General features: G+C 43.6%; 3 protein-coding genes and 1 non-coding gene across 16 annotated transcripts in view; 2 read left to right on the forward strand and 2 right to left on the reverse strand.

The window, feature by feature from the left end:
• Positions 1–3,729, forward strand: part of LOC120825378 (nucleosome-remodeling factor subunit BPTF-like) — a 38,479-nt gene extending 34,750 nt beyond the window's left edge. For 3 of the 6 annotated variants that reach the window (XM_040186975.2, XM_078080525.1, XM_078080527.1), the window contains one exon: positions 1,548–3,729. In XM_040186975.2, the coding sequence (XP_040042909.2) occupies positions 1,548–1,584 (37 nt within the window). In that variant the 3' untranslated portion in view covers positions 1,585–3,729. Of the gene's footprint in view, positions 1–589; positions 1,499–1,547 lie in introns of those variants that run through there. The other 3 variants (XM_078080524.1, XM_078080526.1, XM_078080528.1) reach the window with 1 other exon arrangement.
• Positions 3,730–4,938: 1,209 nt separating this feature from the next.
• LOC120825812 (uncharacterized) lies at positions 4,939–10,159 on the reverse strand. Its single transcript, XM_040187653.2, has 5 exons — positions 9,610–10,159; positions 8,258–8,893; positions 7,446–7,532; positions 6,542–6,733; positions 4,939–6,462 (listed from the first exon to the last, which is right to left on the reverse strand). The coding sequence occupies exons 1-5, from the start codon at positions 9,839–9,841 to the stop codon at positions 6,275–6,277; spliced, it is 1,335 nt and encodes a 444-aa protein (XP_040043587.1). The 5' UTR covers positions 9,842–10,159; the 3' UTR covers positions 4,939–6,274.
• Positions 10,160–12,658: 2,499 nt separating this feature from the next.
• On the reverse strand, positions 12,659–12,731 carry trnar-ccg (transfer RNA arginine (anticodon CCG)). Its single transcript has one exon. It is a non-coding gene; the product is annotated as a tRNA-Arg (tRNA).
• Positions 12,732–12,825: 94 nt separating this feature from the next.
• LOC120825044 (importin subunit alpha-1) lies at positions 12,826–20,992 on the forward strand. 8 transcript variants are annotated; one of them, XR_013450723.1, is made up of 11 exons: positions 12,826–13,104; positions 13,429–13,545; positions 13,777–13,917; positions 14,407–14,486; positions 15,587–15,855; positions 16,152–16,246; positions 16,902–17,228; positions 17,682–17,915; positions 18,958–19,140; positions 19,907–20,073; positions 20,707–20,992. XR_013450723.1 is itself a non-coding variant. In XM_040186362.2 (11 exons), exons 2-11 carry the CDS (start codon positions 13,477–13,479, stop codon positions 20,806–20,808), a joined length of 1,650 nt encoding a protein of 549 aa, XP_040042296.2. In that variant the 5' UTR covers positions 12,826–13,104; positions 13,429–13,476; the 3' UTR covers positions 20,809–20,992. The 8 variants fall into 8 exon arrangements, 5 of the variants coding, with proteins under 5 accessions (XP_040042296.2, XP_040042297.2, XP_040042299.2 ...); XR_013450724.1 differs by having other exon boundaries at positions 20,719–20,992; XR_013450725.1 differs by having other exon boundaries at positions 16,902–17,153.
• The last annotated feature ends 213 nt before the right edge of the window (positions 20,993–21,205 follow it).

A 21,205-nucleotide genomic window follows, 5' to 3' on the forward strand; every position in this document is an offset into this window, starting at 1 on the left:
CATGAGCCAATCATCTTTTCCCCTCAGACTATATGGGCTTTCACACTCTAACCCTCTACTTCAGTCGGCTCACTTTTTGTAACCCAAGAACAGTTTATTCACTGCTGAATCCGGGCCTTTCGACTCTAGAATAAGGACCAAAGCTCCCGGTCACCAAAATGATGACGTTTTTGACCTTGTTCTTCACGGCGTCAACGCTCTTCCTGCTCCGCAGTACGGAAGCAGCAAATCAGCAGCCAATCACTTCACCAACCATCTGGTTGTGCTTCTGAACTCACCTCACTGCATTGCTGTGGCTGCGTGGTGTGATTGCTTCAGGTGGATGCACACTACGGCGAAGCTCGTCTTCATGCCGTACTTGGGTCAGGTTATTTAACTAAAGAAGCGGTTGACCGCTTTAACTGGAGGTAGCGAGATCGAGACCAACATGGCGTTTCTATGAGCACCTCACCTCTGATGTCCAATTAGTTCACGACGTCTCGCCGTTTGCATCCAGCTGTGTGCCTGAAACTGTGATGTGCTTCGCCCGTGTGTATTTACACCATCCATTCCCTCTCTCCCTCTCTCTCTCTCTCTCTCTCTCTTGCAGATTGTGATGTCAAACTCCCGGGTGCCTGGGTCACTCTTAAGACAGACTAAACAATACATTTGCTATACCCGCTGACCTTGCTGTTTTTACTTGTTTAAAACAGCCTGTAGGACGTTAAAAGAAAGGGCAAATATTAAGTCACACTGTAGGTGTGGTCGTTTTTATTTTAGAAGCAAAGGAAAATAAAAATACATTTCTACTGTTTAGCAATGGCAGCCATGTTGGTAACACACAACATTCAAAGAAAAAAGTTATTTTCTTACTCTTCTTGCAACAGATGACTGATATTTTGTTTATTATTGAGACAAAATATGAAGTTTGGCGTTCCTTCTTCAGAATATTTTTTTTGAAAAATAATGAAAAAAGCTATTGATTTTGATTGTAAAATCTGACTTCAATTTTCCAAACACACACACACAGATATGGAACCTTTTAGTTTGACGGGACCTTTGTTTATCGGTCACAACATGCTGGAGCCAAACACTTTTACCTCAATTCTTACCCAAGAATTTTAAAGCATGCAACATGTATCAGTTCGTTTCTATTGGCTCTACCTTACTCTATGTGCATATTATCTCTTCTTGAAGGACTATTTTTATTTTCTAAAGGAAATAATGGTAGGATCTGTAAAGCCGGATTGGAGAAAGATATAGTTTAGCTTTCCTGTTCTAAATAGGACAGAGCTTGACAGTCTCCAGTCTAAAGGAAAGGTCCCTGTCCTTGTACATACACTGTTGAGCTGACATCACGTCGTACGTAACATCTCACCAACATGGCTGCTCGGTCTATGTCAAAGTGTCTGACCCACTGGCATCCAATTCATGTTTTTGTTTTGTTATTTTTTGTATTTCCCCTAGTGCATATTTTTGTCATATTGTAAAGCTTTTAATAAAAAAAAGGAAACACCAAGAAGCTTTCCCAACTGTTTTCTTCCTCCTCTCTTTGCCCGTCTCTGTAGGTCTCATAACAACAAACTACAATCAGCCGCCTCTTAGCTCTTCCCCTAAAATCCGAGTGTACAAAAAAAAAACAAGCCTTGAGGTTTCCTCTGAATGAATTCGCGCTGTGGTCCGAGTCGGGCTGCGAACCCCTCCGAGCCCTCTCTGCAGGAGAGCACTGCTCCGTGCTGGAAACTAACCCGCTCTGGTGGCAAAGCGCCCGACGTCCAACCCCTCTGCAGAGCCGAGGTGCGAGAGAGAAAAGCCCCTTTTCATCCAAAGTGTCACTGGGACGGAACGGCAGAGAAGTCAGACCGGGGGGGGTGGCGGTTTCGGACTCTGGCGTCCGGCGGAATTCCCCCCCCCCAGCGCCTCCCATTCCCGAGAAGAACGATCCAGATGGGAAACGCCGGCTGAGTCGATGGGTTGTAAGTGAGTTGTTACATCTGTAGCTGATTTTCTGTGTCCCATCGAGCAAAGTGTCAGCTTTGAGGTGCAAACTTCACTTCATCTTTTCCCATTTTGATGTCCCAAACATCCAATCGAAGCCTAGTCGCTGCCTCACATGGGGTCAAAAATAAAAATGTCCTCTGTGTGCGTCGTGTGGCAAAAAGGCAGGCGTCACACGCATGTACGCGACCGTAGAGTTGCTTCATCTCCCATTTACTGACTACGCCTGAAAGCAGCGTTTTATCGCTGCTGTACGAACAAATGTTGGTTTTCGTTCCCCACAAGAGGAAAAAGTGACCCCCCCCCCCCCCCCCCCGTTGACGCAAATCAGATTTCAGATCCTCCTTGTTCAGTGTCTTCCCCTCCGTGTTTCATACCAAACTCCATCTCATCCAGAATGAACGAGCCTCGTAGAGTCAAATTCAGTGGCTCATTTCACTGTTCGTGCCCTGATGCTGAGATTCTCCATTTTTAATAGAAGCTAGATTTCTGTGAGAATAGAATAGGGAAAGAAATTGAATAATCAAGAGGTGGCTTAAAGCACGGCTGTAGACGTCGCTCACTGCAGTGATTCAAGGGGTTGGATGTGTGATGGAAGGGAAACACCCAGGACAGGCCGTCCCTCCCACCACATCCTGCCTGCATTCTCACCATTTACCACTTTGTGTTTTTCTGAAACGAGGTAAATGTTGACGAGCTTTGTTCTCCTTTAATTTTGAATTTTAGGCCTACGTTCCCTCCCTCCATTCTCTCTCTCACACACACACACACACACACACACACACAGTCTGTTCATAAGCTCTGATTCTGCCTCTCTCCTCTTATCTGTCAGACACTTCTTCCAACACATCTCCTTGAAGTTGACAGGTTGGCTCGCATGTGTCTCTCAACTCGCCCTCAAAGCAGGTTTAAGTAATTGGATAATGGACTTTTCCACTCAGCATCAACTCAGTTATGTTGCGGTCTGCGTTTGAGTGCCGACTGGCGAGTCTTTGTACCATGGGGTTTGTATGAACATTTTATATAGCGGCATTTTTATCATATTTGGGAAACTTTTTGTAATCTGATTATCAGTTTTGTAGGCGGGGGAGCAGTCATAAGACACCGTTGACGAGAACCGTTTAAAATGAGGCAAATGTTTTTGTTTGAATCAGGTTTTTTATGTGTATTCGCAGAGTTGAGAGATGATGTTGCTGCCGTCTTCTTTATCGTCTTCTGGGTCTTTCACACAAATGTCTGTTAATTTGTAATCTGATGAAGATGTGTTTCGTCCACTTTCTTTAATCTCTATTGTATATTATTGGCTGTCCAAATATGTTGAGATGAAAGAATTTCTCGAGCAGTAGAAAATTTTATTTTTCGGTCTTTGAACCAGAAACTAAACCCGTCTGTATATTCTGTGTACTTTTTCTCGTTAATTGAACTGAAATTGCCCTTTATATCTAAACTGCTGCATATTGTGAGCATACAGGTATCTAATGGGGTAGAGTGACACTTAACTCTTGTAAAGAGGTTTCCTTTTTTTTTTTTTTGTAAGATACCAACCAGTTCCACATAAGTTCTATATTGACATTGCATTTCTTGTATTATTTATTCATATCAATGAAACGTGTTCAGTTTGAGGAAACATAACCGCGGATAAAGAATACTGTTTTTAACTGTTGCAACTCTGAAGAGATTCTCTTTTGTACTTGATAGGACATTTCATCCTAGATAATAAAGTAATGTTTTTGACACCAGTTCTCTCCCAAAGACTTGTGTTTTCTTTCATTGCCTTTGCTCATCACAGACACACTGTAAGGAAGTTTATCTTTCCTCAGTGTGTCCAAGACGGACCCTGCTGGGCTCTGAAAGGGATCACACTAACCCTGCTTGTGTTTCTGAATGAAATGTAGAGGTAGTGCTCCGAAATGAACAGCTGTGTCATGTAGTCAACAGCGATTTTGACAACTGAGTGATGCAGGGATGCTTTGCGAGGCACTTTGTAAAGAACATTTAAGGGGACAGGAAGGAAAATAAGGAGACCCATTACCTTTGGGACAATGTTGGGTGCGGCAGAAATAACATCTGTGTTGTATCTGGGGTATTTAGCGTCACATTAGTCGTTTATATATATATAGACAATATTTACATGATGTGTTCTATAAAATTCATTGAAAAATAAACTAATTACTGTCTACAAGAGTGCAACAGAGGGGCTACCGCTTATTTGTTCCCCCGGGGCCTCCAATCCCCTTCTTAACTTGTGCCAATTATCTGGACCGGGTCACGACCTCCGACACACTCGTACAAACGCTTCCTGTGATGAAACTGCCAACATGACACACGAAAGGTCGCCCTTCCTCTCTCTCCTCTCACCCGCACCTCCCTCTCGTAACTCCCCAACCCAAACCGCTAAATGAATCCAGAGGCTTGTGTGGACGCTGCGAGCGCCGCAGATGTGGTTTCAATCCCCCCCCCCCCCCCCTCTCTCTCACTCCCCCCTTGTGGCTCGGGGGCTATCACACAGGAAGCAACTGAGAGATTCCCACCTCCCTCTCCTCCCTCCTCCTCCTCCTCCTTTATATCCTCTCCAAGGAGGAATGTCCTCCCGCTGCGACAGTAGCCAAGATGTGAAGCCGGCTCCTGTTTCCTGCCCGCCTGCATGTGTTCCCTCCAGCGCTGATCGCAGATAGAGGCTTCCTCCGGCCTGGGAACCGAGCGGCCGAGCTGACAGACGGGCGCGGGGAGAAAAGAGGCTTAGCCTCGCCTGCCTCGACGTCCAAGTTCCCCCGGGTTGGTTTCTCCTCCCGGAGGCCAGACAGAGAACATGGTTGTTGCACTCTAATTAGAGTGACTTACTTTGGGGGCTCCTTCCCATGCAATCACTGGGAAAGATAACGGGGGACGATGTTTGGGTCAGTGGGCAGATGTATGTGATCGGAGCAGCGGTTCAACACAAATGAATTCTCCACAGGGTCGTTGAGTACAAAACCAGTACAGGTTTTCTTTTTTATTGGGTTCATGTAAGCAGTGTAAACGTTCAGTGCAAGTTTCCCCTTTCATGAGCTCAGGGTGGAACTACGATCAAGCAAGAAATGTCTGATTAAACAGGCTGTCCCTTTAGAAAGACGGACCCAACATGCCCCCTCCTGCTTGAATCCCCTCCCTGTTACGTAACCTTATTTACTTCTCCTCCACCTTCCCCTCGTCTTTCTTTTTCTCTCATCCTGTCAGTTCTGGGACTCCCGAGGGGACGACGTGTCCGTGTGTAAGCAAGAGAAACGAGGGCCGTCCCAAAGGGGAGCTGTTGCGGAGGCACTTCTACAAGTTGTGTGTCCAGGTGTGGAGAGGATCAGATTCCTGCGATTAGACTCATGGCCTCGTCCCTACAACAACACCCCCGCTCCGCATTCAGCAGGGCCCCTTCTGATGTCCCAGTCTGCATATTATATCGTGAGCACATAATTAAAGTTAGAAAAATAAGCCGTCCCGTCCCTCTTCCTCCACTGCGGTTTGTTGCCGCTTGTTCAAGCCTTCATTCGCTCCCTTTTGGGCCTTGTTACAATAATAGTGCATTTCCTGCCCCCCAACAACAACAACCACATTGACAACACGCAGGGGATCGAGTGTTACTACACCAGTATTTTGGTGCCACGCAACATTTTGCATTCACATCAATGGAATCAAAGCAATCAACAGGTCTGAAATGTTGGATTTGTACAGTGCGATCCAGGTTTCCCGCAGAAAATGTACCGTGCAACTGTTAAACTGTAAATACGCTCAAATGTGTGCTTGGATAAGGATTACAGAGGCGGGATCGGACTCAGCAGGAACAATTGGCGCGCTAAGTATACATGAATAAAACAAACAAACCCACGTGACTTATGATTCAGTATGACATAATACACCCATTCTATGAACTAATAGCCCTGTGAAAGTGAGTCACTTTTATAATGTTTGAACGTGGGGGACTTCATGAACCAGCCATGAACGAATGAGGAGTTTACGAAATGACAGTGGGGACCCCCTCATCTGAAACCCCAAACGTTACAAAACCATACTGCAAAATCCATTTAAATGAAGTGGCTTGTGTTTTCTATCAAAGAGAGCACCAGTCCATGCTCCAGGGACTTTACGGAGGAGTAAAAAATATTAAACCAGGGTTTTGATACGTCATGGCAGTCCGTTAGAAAAAAATAGATCCGTGCCTTCTGCAAAGTGTCTTCCATCTTGCACAATACTTAGTTGTGATCAGTTCAGGTGAGCTGCAGTGTCTCTTCCCCTGCAGCAGGAGGCGGAAGTCTTCTCTTCGGGTTCACCTGCACTTGGAGCGCGTGGCCTCGAGGGCTTTCTGGTGCCTCCGCTTGTTGAATCTCTCGACGTAGTTGTTGCTTCGCAGGAGGCCGTCTCCCGGCTTCAGTTTACCCCCCAATAGGTTGAGGAGGTCACTGGGAAGGTGGCGCCTCCGGTGGTAGATCTGGCCCATCATAATGTATCGGGTTCCTTGGGAACAAACGAGGTCAGTTTTGAAATGATTGGGACGATTTGTCTTGTGAATGAATAACAATAACGCTTCGCTCACCGAGCTTGATGTCGGGGCACGGCTTGCTGCACTTGAAGGTGTCCAGGACCAGGAGGCGAACTTTGAAGAAGAAGCTGTCTGGGGTCACATACAGTCGACTCATCTTGTAGAAGCCGTCACTGCTCACCATCAGTGTAACGATGCGTATTCCATTACGCAACACGTCGATGTCGTAAACAATCCCGTTAACAGCTGTTGAAGAGACATGAAAAGAACACGACACATCGACATCAGCCCTGCATTCAGAATGTGCACAGGTCCGCAGGGTCGCTTGACATCTTGGGAAATAGACTTTAATGCCCAGAGTGAGATGAGAAGATTGATACCACTTATATTTATTTGCTCAGTAAATCTGAAGGGTTAGAGGGGGGGGGTCAGTTAGCTTAGCTTAGCACAATGACTGAAAATGGGGAAACGGCTAGCCTGTCTCTGTCCAACAGTAACAAAATGATATTATACAAACAGTGTGTAACATGTTAGTTGATCTGTGAACTTTATAAACGCTGGAAGTCAATGTTATATTTGGACGGCAGCAGGCCGGCTGTTTCCCCGTTTGCAGTCTTCTTGCTGTGCTAAGCTAACCAGCTGCTTGTTGCTTCATATTTATTGTGCAGGCCTTATATTATTACATTATAAATGTCCAACTATTCCTTTAAACTTTAACCTATGGTCTCAACAAAATAACGTTTAGCTGCCACATATATTGCCTACATACAGTAGTTTATTATCCCAAATCTCTTTCTAAGCAGTAGACCGTGATCAGTTAGTTAATATCTACCTGAATAAAGCCTGGCATGTGTTCAAAATGTTCAGGCATGTTAATTATTTGACCTTTATGGACTTTCGTAAGCTATTCCAACATTTGGGATCAAAACACCATCTTTGTCTTTGGTTGGGTACGTACCAAACTCACTGTAGCAGTAATACTCTCTCTCCTCCTTCTCCTTCCTGCAATCGCTCATGCAGAAGGCCTCGTGTGTGAAGTCGGACTCTGCGGAGGAGAAGACAAGCAGGCGACAGGATGAAGGGATGAGAAAGAAAGAGACGGTCTGCTGCCAGACGCTCATTCCGCCGTCATTAGAAAAGAACAAGGTTGTCATTACAAAACCCAGGCGTTGCATTCCTCCACATGGGACTGGAGGAGATGGTGTGTGTGTGTGTGTGTGTGTGTGTGTGTGTGTGTGAGATTGTGTGTGAGACACACATTTTCTATCTCAATCTCAGGACCGTCTCACTGGCTTTGCAACGGTGGTCGGGTTCAAACCATCACTCTGTGATAGACGTCTGTGGAGTCCAGTGTACATGATATCGTTCCATGACTCACTCTTTTCTGCAAAGTTGAACGTGTGTTTCTTTCCACCGTGACAGGGACAGCTTGTTAAATCTATACAAGCCACCCGGATGCATTAACAAATGTGGCTTTTGAACCCTTTTTGAGATGAAATGTTGAGATAAACCTATTTTAATTTTGCAGGAGATACTTTACATCACAAAAGATTAAAGGGAACGTGTCCTGCTAATTATCAGGTTCATGCTTCTATTCTGGGTTTCCATTAGAACGCGTATGGATGTTGTATCTAATGTGTTGTATATAATTTCAATCTTTGGAAATATTCTGAAAGGGGGAGTTTGGAAAATGAAGCTCAACAAAGAAACAATCAAAGATGCTCCTGCATAAGTGGGCCACACATAAGGACCCAACCAATCCTCCCGTACCTCGCCTCAAGATGTCAAACTGGTAAAGCAGGCTGGAGGAGCGCCGGTTGAGGACCACCGGCGGGCGGCTGTTGTTCCGGGTCGCTGCACCAATACCCGACTGATAGAGTCTGGACTTCCCCGGCCGGTTCTCCTCTTGGTCCAGTCGTCGGTTGGGGGTATCTCTGCGCGGCGAGGGGGCCGGTTGGTGCGGCTGAGGCTGAGCGAGGGCCGGACCCCTGGGTCTGGAGTTGGGGTGTCCGTCCGTGCTGTTGGACTGGGTCTCCTGGTTGGTCCGCTGCACGGTGCGGTTGGTGACGGCGGCCGTGGCTCCGGTCAGCGGGGTTTTGGGGAGCAGCCAGGCAACTTCTCCTCGGGTTTTCTCGCTGTTGTGCTCCAGCAGACGGTCACTCTTGGGGCCCTTTTTGCTCTTGTTGTGGAGGCCGTGGTGGCGAGGGATGGGGGCCAGGTCACTGTGCTTTGGCCAGACGGCAGAGGGAAGAGGGTGCAGGCTGAACTTGGACTCGCCGGTCTTGCTGCTCTTCTCCAGGAGCTCATTAATGGGCAGAGAGGGCTCTTTGACCAAACCCCAGCTCTGGTTGTTTGGAGCCGGATCCACAAAGATGGGTTGACCCTTTTCTACCAGAGTGTACAGCTCTGGGTTGACCACAAACGAAAAAGTTGTATTTCAGTTAGACATTTCCTTCCATTTGATGTGGTGTGTAATTGTGACATCAAAGCCACTGCTTCTACAATAAGACACACAAATGGATTCATCTTACTTACATGAGGACATTTATTCAGATGAATTAATGAAGTGGGACAAAGTTTAGAGTACAACTGGAGGTTTATCGGGAACTTTGATCGTGAGAACTGCCTCTAGAGTATGACACTGATTGATCTGAGCATAATTGCGTCGTAGATCTCTTACTTGATAAGAATCTACAGCTCAGATATTAGATTTTTTTAATGAAACCCAATCCATCAAAGTAATGAAATGCGACCAGCTCCTCTAGATCACATATTTGTATTGGAAATTGAAAATCATTGGATTATTGGGGACAAAACATTTGTGATGTTTCACCTTGTAGTTTTATATATACAATTTTAAAAAGAATTCAACATAATACCGATGAAAGGGGCATTGTGTTGGTATAATCCAAACCCAAGGATTGCCTCGGTGTTGAACAGTAAATAGAGAAATAAATACATCTCAACAGACCATGTTGCAGGGAAAGTACTAGTAGGAAAAATAGCCCCCTTTAGAAGACGGCTACATGGTAAACAACAAGTTAGTGGGTAAAAGTAAAGAACATCTGTAGCACATAAAAATGCACAACAAATGACTGGGTAAAAAGAAAACGTACACTTACCATTGATACCATGCTCCTCCGTCTTGTCGAGAGGAAACCCTAGAAACAAGAGAAACAGAATAATCCCCATCATCCTTCCTAGATGTTCAGTGTGGACACACTTCTGCTGCAGAGACGGAATTCCTGAGATTTTATACGAGCGGTTTAGAAATGACATGCGATGGGACGGAGAAGGAGACGGTGGGACGTCCCTAAAACACAAGTAAACACGTTGACATGACACTCCTTTCATTCATGAATGGATTACAGAATCTAGGCCACGGCTGTTTACCAGATGGAAAAATACGGTTCTGTGTACTTATTCTCTTTTGCTCAACAAGTAATATTTACGTAAAAGCGAACTGAGATTCTCTTTCTTATGTGCAAATAATGAACATCTTCTTCCTTCCCTTTTTTTAGACAAATAGCTGAAAAAATATGATACACAGTCAACTTTGGGATAAATGATTCCAGCAACTTTTCGAGTAACTTTAGTGCACCTTGATGCGAGGTAGCGCTTTTACCTTTGGGCCGCCTGGGTGGACTAAATTTAAACGAGGCTCGACTGCCCTCTGGTGGCTGCAATCAGACACTGCGACCCATCAATCGATTAGATTAAATCGGATAAGATCACACAGTAAATAAGTCATATTGTTCTCTAGTGGTAAAGGGTTTATATTTATTGCTCGATAAAGAACATATATTGAACACGGCAATATATCACAGGTCTATAGTGGATAGGTCCGTGTACGTTTTGATAGTCATTGCAACAGACTAGCTGCTCTTTAGCATGTTGGACACACCAGCATGACACTGTTACAGAAAATGTATTTGCCGCCAAATAACACTGGTCTACTGAAGCCTGTTTTGGGAGGAGGGTTTTAAAACTGAAAACTGTGACCGTAACCTGAGATAAACATGTCCCTCAATATGTAGATAAGATTGCAGTTTAATGACACTGGAATGTAATTTAGTAGAAGAAATGAATGTTTGGACAGGTTGTCTCCAGTGGCACAACAACTGAGCACAACATGCCAACAGGGAAACATGGTGGTCATGGCATCATTTCACATTCTAGATTTGACCTATTTACAAGAAAGAGATAAATATAACAAGTGCTGACGATGTCTTCTTGTAACACCAATCAAGCATTTCAGTCCATCTAGAAAAATTGTCCAGCAGTACAATAACATCTGTAAAGTACATCCCATCTCTATGGCTTCCTAATCTGAGCACTTTGTTGCTGGCAAAGTGTGATGCTGGTGTTAGTGAGTCCACCTCTTGTTGTTACCACTTTGCGGCTACTGATGCCTCCGGCTTCGCTGGCTCAGTAACTACTACTACTCGTCCTTAAATAAGAATTGAATGTTTAACAATAATATTGGAAAAAATGTCTTGGTGCAATCGAGAAGCTGCCCTAAAATCTGTCTTTGAGGTGCAACTAACATGGACACAATCAGTGATAACTTAAGGCTTCTTTTTTTCAAAATAGTAAGAAATCTGACGGCAATAAAACTAGTCATTTTCTTTGGAACACAGATCAACGTTAGATCTTCTCATCCTTTGACCTCTTCGGTTTACATTCAGGATTGAAGTGGGACAAATAATGATTACATACAAAGAAACCAAAAGTCCAGCATTAAATACATCTGTAATAACCTACATAAATAACTTAAACACAGTTAAATATAATTAAATTGTATTTGGGTAAGGAGGTGGGAAGAGGTCAGGTTCGCACCGCAACTGCCAAAGTAGAGGCTATCACACGCTCTCCTGCCCCTGCTACTCGGCGTGAATTGCGCAGGTTTTTGGGGTATTAAATGGTTCTTTGACATATTAAAATGTTCTTAATTCATGTTTGAGTTGTTGAATGGTCGGCGATGAAAAAAAAGACCTCCGTGCCATGATGTTAGCTAGTTAGCTGCCAGTTGATACACACACTTCATATTTATAATATCATATAACATAATATAGGACTAATATATCAAACATAGTATCATACTTCATAGTTCTAATTTCATATAACATAACATAATTTAACTAATATAGCAAAAATGGCATCATACTTCTTCTAATACTTCTAATATCATATTAGATATAAATAAATAATATCATGTACAGTGTTTTCCCTACCATTACATCTGCGCCCCAACGCACACGCCCCCCTCCGGTACGTCCGCCCCCCCCCCCCCCCCCCCCCCCCATAGTTGTGAATCTAGGGGAAACACTGATATGACATAATATAGTAGAACTAATATAGGACTATATATATATAATTATACATTTTGAAGAATTTACATTTGCCTGAGCACCTCTGTTACCCATTTAAAACTGGCTAATATGTATTGTATATGTATATGTAAACAAAAGGTCCTTGCTCTGACTACTTTGGTAGTTGGGCCCAAAACAGCCTCTTCCATATAGCTACAGGTCCGTGTACCTTTTGATAGTCCCTTTTACCGTAAAACCTAGAAAACGCGTTGACTCTTACTATGAAAATCTGCGTACTTCCGGTTTAGCGGCTCTGCTTCGTATTTTCGTTTCATGGGCAAAGCCCAAAAGGGATTAAGGGAGTAAAAAGTTGAGTTTGTCTCGTTCTTTGGTTCTAAACGAAAAACGAGTGTTTTCGTTTTCTGGTTTTTACGGTAAAGGGGACTATCAAAACGTACACGGACATACCTCTCGTAAACATTCTTCGTTTTAATAACAGTGGTATTGGGCTATGAAAACGGAAATGTGAGACTCCGTAAAGGATATAGTTAGCAGACCAATCGCAGCCTTGTACGCTGCGGGAGGCTTGCGTCGCTTTCGATGTGTCGACACACGCAAGCACGCAAGGAGGTGTGAAAAGGCACGCAAGGGACACGCAAGGGGGTCTTGCTCTGCGTCGCTCTGAACGCAGAAGCATACACTGGGCTTTAGACCGTTAGTGCGTGCATGTATGTATTTGTCCTTATGTTTGAACTAGATAAAATACAAAAACAGTGGGTTTGAGTGAGTAGAATCACTGATATACTTAATTTGTCATTTAGCACGGATTTATTCATAAACACCGAAAAGGAGCTAAATACGACCCAGATGGGACTCGAACCCACAATCCCCAGCTCCGGAGGCTGATGCCTTATCCATTAGGCCACTGGGTCAATACGTAACCAGAGGTGGGAAACAAAGAATATAAAAAGCAGTTTATAAAAACATATTAAATTGAATTGTACATTGCTGTCTACAGTAAATGACACTCACGGTCCAATTTGTATTTCGGGGATAGCTATAATGGGCCGCAATTAAATACAACCAATACACAACGATGTTTTACAAATATGTAAAACATCTTAAAACAACATATTATCTCGCGATACCGACAGCGGTTGCCTTTGACAACGTCTTTGTTTTTTTAAGCGTCTCTTCTTTTTTTCCCCGTGAGCACCTTATGAGCGTCGGACCAATCAAAACTCAGAAAAATAGGGTGGTATATAAATGACGTCATGTCGGTTTCAAAAATACAAGAAACCTAAGGTAAGGACGTCGCACATGCTGTTGGCGACATACTCGTTTCTAATTAACTGTATATGTACATTACTAGTTGGAGTTGTTTCTTATACTAGTGGTGTGTTATCGTTCTATCAGCGGGCTTTGAGGTCTATAACGTTACCAGGCAGACTCCGTGTGCGCGAGCCACATGGTGTTAGATAACCGGCTTGGCCTCAAGTCAAGCAGCCAGTTAAATGCTAGCCTAGCTAGTTAACCGCCTAGCTAACGTTAGCTAACGCAGAGGAAGGGCGCGAAAACAATCGTTGGTACAAACGGTCACTTTTCTCAACGTTTATCATCTTTTAACAGGGTCTTTAAAATCCTATTGGAACCGATCGTCCTCTTCAACGGGCAGCAATGTCAGCCAGCAACGACGACGGCGATGATCGTCTCGGCCAGTTCAAAAACAAAGCGAAAAGGGTCAATGTAAGTTCCTCCAGTAACAGTCGACCGTGTTCCATTAATCGTGGGCTCCGGGGACAGCTCATCGTGACAAATGGCTCATGATTTAATGTTGCTCGACTTCTTCTAGTGATGTGTCGTTCGTGAACGATTCGATGAACGTTCATTTTACTGAACGAAATTCAAAGAACCGAGTCGGTAAAATGGTCGGTAATATCTTACACCCCACGAACTTCCCATCGCTAACTTCTTCAGGAGATGAGACGAAGACGAGCGGAAGTCAATGTGCAGTTACGGAAAGCAAAGAAGGATGATCACATCCTAAAGAAGAGAAACGTCCAGAGCCTCCTGGATGAGCCCACCTCTCCTCTCCAAGAGAAAGGTCCCAACGCACAGGTAGACCGCAGCCCACCTTTGTCTGTTCCACCGCCCCTTTCATTTACCGGCTCTGGCTGGGAAGAGGGAACCGGACGCCAGTAACACAACACAACTTCCATCTGTCACATTTGACTGTGTAACTTAGCTTAGCTTAGCTCCCCGTCCATGAGATGCAACAGCCTCCATGCCTAACGGTACCCTCAGAGAAGAAGTTAGTTTTACCATAAACGCTGCAAATGATGACGGTGTGAAGCATTTTCCCTTGATGTAAAATAGTTGAATCACCCTGTTGATTTAGGAGGACCCACCGTGTATCCTTTTTTGATTACAGCCCTGTCACCACCAAATAGTCTCAACAACCAGCGTTAGCTCCACATCTTTGTTACGGTTGAACTGCTATGTCTTGATCCTGTAAGCCTGGCCTAGACCTGTACAACGCATGCTCCAGTTCGGTGTCCTGGGCCGATAGATAACCGGCTTCTTCTCTTCTTTCTTTGGCCTTCCCAGCACTGGTCTCTGGAAGAGATTGTAGGAGGAGTAAACAGCCAGAATCTAGATGTTCAGCTGGAGGCCACACAGGCAGCCAGGTACAATCCCAGGGTTCCCGCGGGCCCTTAAAAAGTCTTAATGTCTTAAATTAAAATTCATTAAAATTTAAGGTCTTAAATTGTCTTAAATTTCACGTAAAGTTGCCCTATGTATTAATTTTTTTGCCGGTGCGCTTAATGACGACGAGAAAGCACAGTGGCGCATCGTAAAACATCTACTAGTTGATTAATTTAGTATTTTGTAAATTGAATAGATGTTTACGGTACGTCGACTACAGAGGCTGACGTCAGGCTGCGTGTCGCCATTACGTGGTTGTCGATGTGAGGTTGAAAATGCAAAGAAGATGGGGAAGTGCAAATTTTGCAAACTTCTTCTCTGAGGGTGCCTAACGGTACCCTCAGAGAAGAAGTTAGTACTGTGGGTTCTCTATACTGTGACGAGGCACAATTTATTTAAATCTAATGATGCCATACGTGGCGTCTTTGCTGCCATATTCCCCGATTCGCAATGCATTGTGTTGTTTAGTGTAATCCAAATTTATCTATGTTATGTTGGCTCTGTTCTGCATCACAAAGTAATCACTTTGATTGTTTACATCTATATTGGCCAAACCGTGTTGGAAGGGTTATTGTCAGTTATTATACTGACTCCTAATTTGAAAAAAAGTTTTGATTTCAATTGTAGGAGGCAATAAATTGCATATTCCAAAGAAATTGTGACATTTTTGGGTCTTAAATTATATATGTTGAGGTCTTAAAAAGGTCTTAAAAAGCATTACATTTTACTTTTTAAATGGTGCAAGAACCCTGAATCCCTTCAAAGAACTTCTAACCGACCAGTTTTTACATGATACTATATTGTGCAATGCTAACCATGACACTTTCTGACTAAAGATAGAAAAACATGATAACGTGAAGACATTTTTGGATGTGAGCTGCAAACAGACTGGTTTTAGATTTCCTGCAGCCATATAGCGGCATTTCTAAATACTTGTTTCTCTTGTTGGTTTTGAGTTGAAAGTCAATTTGTTCCCAAACATGTTCAACAGGCAACCATCAGTTATAACTAACATTTAAACAAAGGCAAAAGTTCCTTTGCTGTTGTCAACTCCCCACCGTCTCTTTGTCCTGGTGCACAGGATGCTCATCTCAAGAGAATCTTATCCAACGATTGACTGCATCATTGCTGCCAACCTTATCCCGAGGTTGGTCAGTTTTCTGGCTCTATCGGAGTTCCCCCCCATCCAATTTGAGGCCGCTTGGACCCTGAACAACATCGCCTCATGTACCTCAGCGCAGACCTCCGCCGTAGTGGAGGGTGGGGCCATCCCGGCATTCATCAGTCTGGTGGCGTCACCACACCCGCACATCAGCGAGCAGGGCATTTGGGCCCTGGGTAACATCGCAGGTACTGTTTATTTGCAGAGATAGGTGTGATGTGAGGAACAATTGTTGAAATTGTGTGAAGCTATAATTGCCTTTTTGTCTAAAGAGGTTTTCACGGGCTTTTGAATTTAATGTAAAAGTTTTGTGCCTAAATGTTTTGTTTTTTGACATGGTGATTCACGCAGGACAGGAAGGAACCAATGATCTATCACAATAGCCTTACTTAAACATTAAACACATGTACTTAAACATCATAATGAAAAGCTGCCTCTACATATTCTGGTAGTTGGAGAACAACCTTTCCCCGCTCACATCTAGGTGATGGACCCAACTTCAGAGACCTTGTGATCAATCACGGTGGTCTCAATCCACTCCTGGCCTTGCTGGCTGTCCCCGACCTTAACATGGTCCCTGTGAGTTTCATTCAAAATGATTTAAAGAGGCTTTTTGAATTACATGGCGCTGTGGCCCTGCAAAGAACTCATTATCCACAGTCTGAAAAGAAAGCTGAGATGCAAGGCTGGACTTGTAGTTGAGAGACCCATGTGTCACAAGTAGCCACTTTAACAAGCTAATTTTGCACCAATTCAAAGTTAAATCATTGACAAACAATAGCCGATTGGTTCCCGAGGTGCATTCTGGTCGATGCAATCTGCCTCATTTGCTCTGCTCATGGCCGCTTTATCGGTTATCAAGCAAAACCCGGCAATATATACAAAAAAAAACAACAGGGTAAAATCTACTTCTATTCCACTTGCAGGTGATTCATGTAAATATGTACAGCTATACGCTGACTTTCTTTACATGTGCACACCAATTATCAGAATATTTTTTGAATGAGATAGTATGTGCTGGTTAACTATTTATACAAAGTAATCGTGTACTGCGAAATTATGATATCTGATTCTCTGCAAAGAGCATATTGAATTATCACCCGGCCCCATTTGGCAATCGTTCTGTTCACAGTCGTTTCATAAACGTATTCCCAGTATCTGTTAACCTGACAACTATCACAGTTATGAAACCATGATGTTGTCAAATAACACTGTTCCTAATGCACCTTCCTAGTCTTGCGTCGCCTGGACGCTGTCCAACTTGTGTCAGAACAAGAACCCGGGTCCTCCTCTGACGGCGGTGCAGCAGCTGCTTCCGGCCCTGGTGCGCCTCCTGCAACACAACGACCGGGAGATTCTGGAGAACATCTGCTGGGCCGTGTCCGACCTGACTGACTCGTCCAATGAGAGGATCGGGTTGGTGGTGCAAGCCGGCCTGGTGCCCCTCCTGGTACCGCTGCTCGCCTGTGGGGAGCTCTCCATCGTGGTATGTGTGTTGTCCCACAGAAGAAGCTGCTCTGTTAAAAGTCAGATTCTGAACTCATGGCGGCGTTTGGCAAAGGTGAAACATAGTTAGGATCCAGCTCATTTTACGGTCACATATACCATCGCTCTTCAAGTTGGTCACAGGCCACAGAAACCCCCTTTTATGTGTATATTTTACCTTTACCTTGAAGCTGAAGAAAACAACTTTCTGTATGTCATATTTTTTTCAAACTTCAAGCATTTTTTTCACTCCTGTGGTGTGTTTGCTGAGTTTAGGACTGATTTTGGGGCACATGTGCACCATTAAGTGAAAATCAAGTTAAGTCTGCTTTTGCATGCAGCTGCATTTTGCATTAACACTGATATTCTGGAAACATTGGAGCAAATGTCTTTTTTTTGTACTTTGTTTTGTTGCGTTTTTATTTTTATATGGACTTGTGTGTCTGGAAATAGTTGAACATTCCTCCTATGTATCGTTCTGAAATCGTGAACACTACAGATAATTGACTTGCTCTCTCTGCCCTCCCAGACTCCGGTCCTGCACTCACTTGGGAACATTGTGACTGGGACAGACGAGCAGACGCAGTGTGTACTGAATGCAGGCGCTCTGGCGATGTTCCCCAGCCTGCTGCGTCACCAGAAGCCCAATATCCAGAAGGAAGCCGTCTGGACAGTGTCCAATATCACTGCTGGCAAAGACACCCAGATCCAAGAGGTTATCAATGCTGGCCTGATGCCAATCCTTGTGGACATCCTACATCAGGTCAGTAGACAAGGTCGCAATATGCCAAAGCTGATTATGTACCAATTCTATTTCCCTCAAAAGGTAGTAAGTGAAATAGACTTAAAGGACCCATCGTATGCCCATTTTTCCACAAGTTGATATGGTTCCTTGGGGTCTCAATGAAATGTTTCTAACATATTTTGGTCAAAATACCACAAGAATCATTTCAAACCGCACCCTTTTTACCCTGTCAAAACACCTCCCCACAGATTGACCTGTTTTGAGTGCCTGTTCCTTTTAAATGCTAATGAGTCAGCTCCCCCCTCTCCTCCCCCCTCCACGAGATTCGCTCCCCTAGCTGCTGCCTGCCCAGTGGTGGTGGGGGGCGGTCCAAGGCCACTCCCTACATGGACGTGCTTTAAAATCTACGTAGACGTTGGTGGTGATCCCAATGGACACACTCAAGCATATTGTTTCTGACACCACAACACAACACAACACCACACCACAACAAGCCGCGTGAGTTGTTTTTTTCCAGCGTTTTAGTGTTGGGAGACAGCGCAGATACCCAAATGAACGTATAGAAGCACAAAAAAAGTGGAATTTTCATAATATGCCCCCAGTCCCCAATACAACTGAATAACGACACAGTACGGCACTTTTTAACTCTTAACTAGTTATCTTTGAGTCTCAGTCACCCCGAGTAAAACAAACAAAAATAACTAGTTCATATAATTCCAGGTAAGAATAAAGAAACTGGACTAACTAGCAATCTAGATAGGCCAACAACAGCAGATGCAAATGCTCTCCTGTTACTTGCTTGTTCTCATAGTTCACGTGTGGAAAGCCACAGTGCAGCCGGTTACATCATTACACGTACTACAAATTCTATGACTAGACATTCACTTCTACTTAAAACCCCAACAGGCTCCAACTTCTGAGTTAAAAATAAGATTTGACCTGAGTAGCACAGCCCCTCGTCTTCTCCCCAACCTGCTGTGGATTATGCATGTTCATTATTTTACTCCTGTAGTATATCTTCAGTGTCTCTACTAGTTAAACATGACATGTATGTTTTTAGGGAGACTACAATACTCAGACGGAGGCTGTGTGGGCTGTCACCAACTACACCAGTGGTGGGACAGTGGAGCAAGTGGCCTTCCTGGTCCAGTGCGAGGTGCTGGCGCCTCTGCTCAACCTGCTGAAAGCCAAAGACAGCAAAATCCTCTTGCTCATCCTGGATGCCATCTGCAATATTCTACAGGTATATTGTCTAAAGCCTGTTGCAATGTTTGCATTGTAGTTGCTTAAGGCAAGCTTGTTCGTGTAGTTAAATCTGAATGCTGACCTCTGAGGCTCACTGTACAGCCTGTCCATTATTTATCTTGGTGTTGATGAAAGTCTAAATGCACCCAATTCATACTTTATTACGTTATTGGTAATGTATCACATTGTACACAGTATCATTGTGTAACAATTAAGCCGTAAAGGTGCTAAACCACAGTAAACCACTCCTAGACATATTTTATAAGACGTATGTCAAAGCAAAAAATATGTCTGACATGATATGGTCTTCAAGAAGACACCTTTTGGATCCAACTTCAGGAGTTTGTTCTTCACAATGATCATATTTACAGATTGCGTGTGCATTGACACTTAAACTGTAGCACTTTATTGAGAGTAAATTAGATCAAATTGTGCAAATTGGCAAGTCAAGGAAAAGGCACCAAACTTTAAACCAGCCAGTTGAGCAAAGCAAAGAGTAGATTGAGTAAAGTACTGGCCAGAACTGCAAGAAAAAGAACTTAAGAGAAATATGCTTTTAAAATTACACTTACATATTCTTCTGGCAGCAGACATTTCTTTTAGGTCTTGATTAAAGAGATTAAAAATGTGGCTCTTTGAGATTAATAACCCGGAAGATCTACCGAATTGAATCTGCCACACAATAGCCTGAATGATGCGGATGGATTCTTGACAGTCACAGATTAAAGTGGATGACCACAGCAAAGGAACGATTCGTCTTACAGGTTTAATTTCTCTACAGAGAGCACACAAAGCGGGTGAGATTGACAAACTCTGCATAATGATTGACGAGTTGAATGGTTTGGACATGATCAAGGCACTTCAGTTCCATGTCAACGAAGCTGTCCACAAGTCCTCTCTAAACATCATGGACAGATTCTTCTTTGAAGAGGTAAGTTTTACTGCTTAACAGGGATCTATACAGAAGAGCCAAGTAGAGAGTTCTTCTGCATCTGTTGTACTCTGCTGAATTTGCCAAGTCTGTTGAGGAATAACAGTCAATTGGATAGTTATCTTTTTTTGAGATGCTATCCACTCTCTTCAACACATACATGGTAATAATATAGACTCGCTGAGGAAGCATGACTAGGTCGTTGATTATCACATTGCCTGCAGAGGCAATATTCGCCTTAAAGATTACCAATATTGAATGGTTGCCTCCCTACTGGAAGAGAACGATCATTTGTTTCCTCTTTGCTGCTGAGCAAAGAGGAACAGGAGGTGGATGTTAATGTTGTTCATGTGTGACCGTGCATGTATTCACAATGGTCATGGGAGATCTGGCAGAGTGGAAAACTATACGTAACCAACTTGACAAAGAAATATGTGGTACAAAAATGAAGTAGCCTGTGCTTAAAGCTATCTGATCTGTCTTGAATACTTCTAACAAAATTGAATATTTCTAACATTAGAGCATTTCTCAGCTGACAGAAATGGTCCCAATCCATAGAATCTATTTTAAACCGTTAAATGATTCTAAAAACATGCTAAGGCTTGCTAAGAATCCTGTGATGCCTTTTGTCAGCCTGTCTTCCAGAATGAAGCTGATGAGTCTATGGTTCCTGACGCTACTGCAGACAACTTTTTCTCCCAGGTCTCCATGGACCAAAGCACTTTCAAGTTTTAGCATAGCCAGCACACTCTTTATACCTAAAATGTCTGTTGATATTTTTATATTCTTTTGGAATTTAATCCTTGTATGTGACAATACAAGGACTAAATTTCAAATGAGTATTTGTAAATAAATGTTACTCCTGCACAAGTTACTTTTCTTTATGGATGTTTCAGAAATAAACAACCTTTGCACATGGTATTGCCCCTCATTTTTTGCTGGAAAGATTTATGAAGGGGGCGAGATCTTCTACATGAATTCTTACACGACCCAAGGAACCAGGCTTGAATCTATGTCCATGTCACCACTAGGTGACACTGTGGTTATTTGTTATATTTGTGAGCCTACATGCTTTACGTGCCCTATTGTGTTTATAGTACATTGCACCCAATTTTGAATGAAATCAATATTT

Source organism: Gasterosteus aculeatus, chromosome 9 (genome assembly GCF_964276395.1).
Source record: "Gasterosteus aculeatus chromosome 9, fGasAcu3.hap1.1, whole genome shotgun sequence".
Taxonomy (NCBI): domain Eukaryota; kingdom Metazoa; phylum Chordata; class Actinopteri; order Perciformes; family Gasterosteidae; genus Gasterosteus; species Gasterosteus aculeatus.

Bases quoted from the DNA above. Each gene is read 5' to 3' on its own strand.
- LOC120825812 (XM_040187653.2), bottom strand. From the start codon at position 9,841: ATGAAAGGAGTGTCATGTCAACGTGTTTACTTGTGTTTTAGGGACGTC. The intron at 8,894-9,609 runs GTAAGTGTACGT...TGGTCAACCCAG, and splicing joins GGAGGAGCATGGTATCAATG to AGCTGTACACTCTGGTAGAA. The intron at 7,533-8,257 runs GTACGGGAGGAT...TCTCCTCCGCAG, and splicing joins GTTTGACATCTTGAGGCGAG to AGTCCGACTTCACACACGAG.
- LOC120825044 (XM_040186362.2), top strand. From the start codon at position 13,477: ATGTCAGCCAGCAACGACGACGGCGATGATCGTCTCGGCCAGTTCAAA. The intron at 16,247-16,901 runs GTGAGTTTCATT...GCACCTTCCTAG, and splicing joins CCGACCTTAACATGGTCCCT to TCTTGCGTCGCCTGGACGCT. The intron at 19,141-19,923 runs GTATATTGTCTA...ATTTCTCTACAG, and splicing joins CCATCTGCAATATTCTACAG to AGAGCACACAAAGCGGGTGA.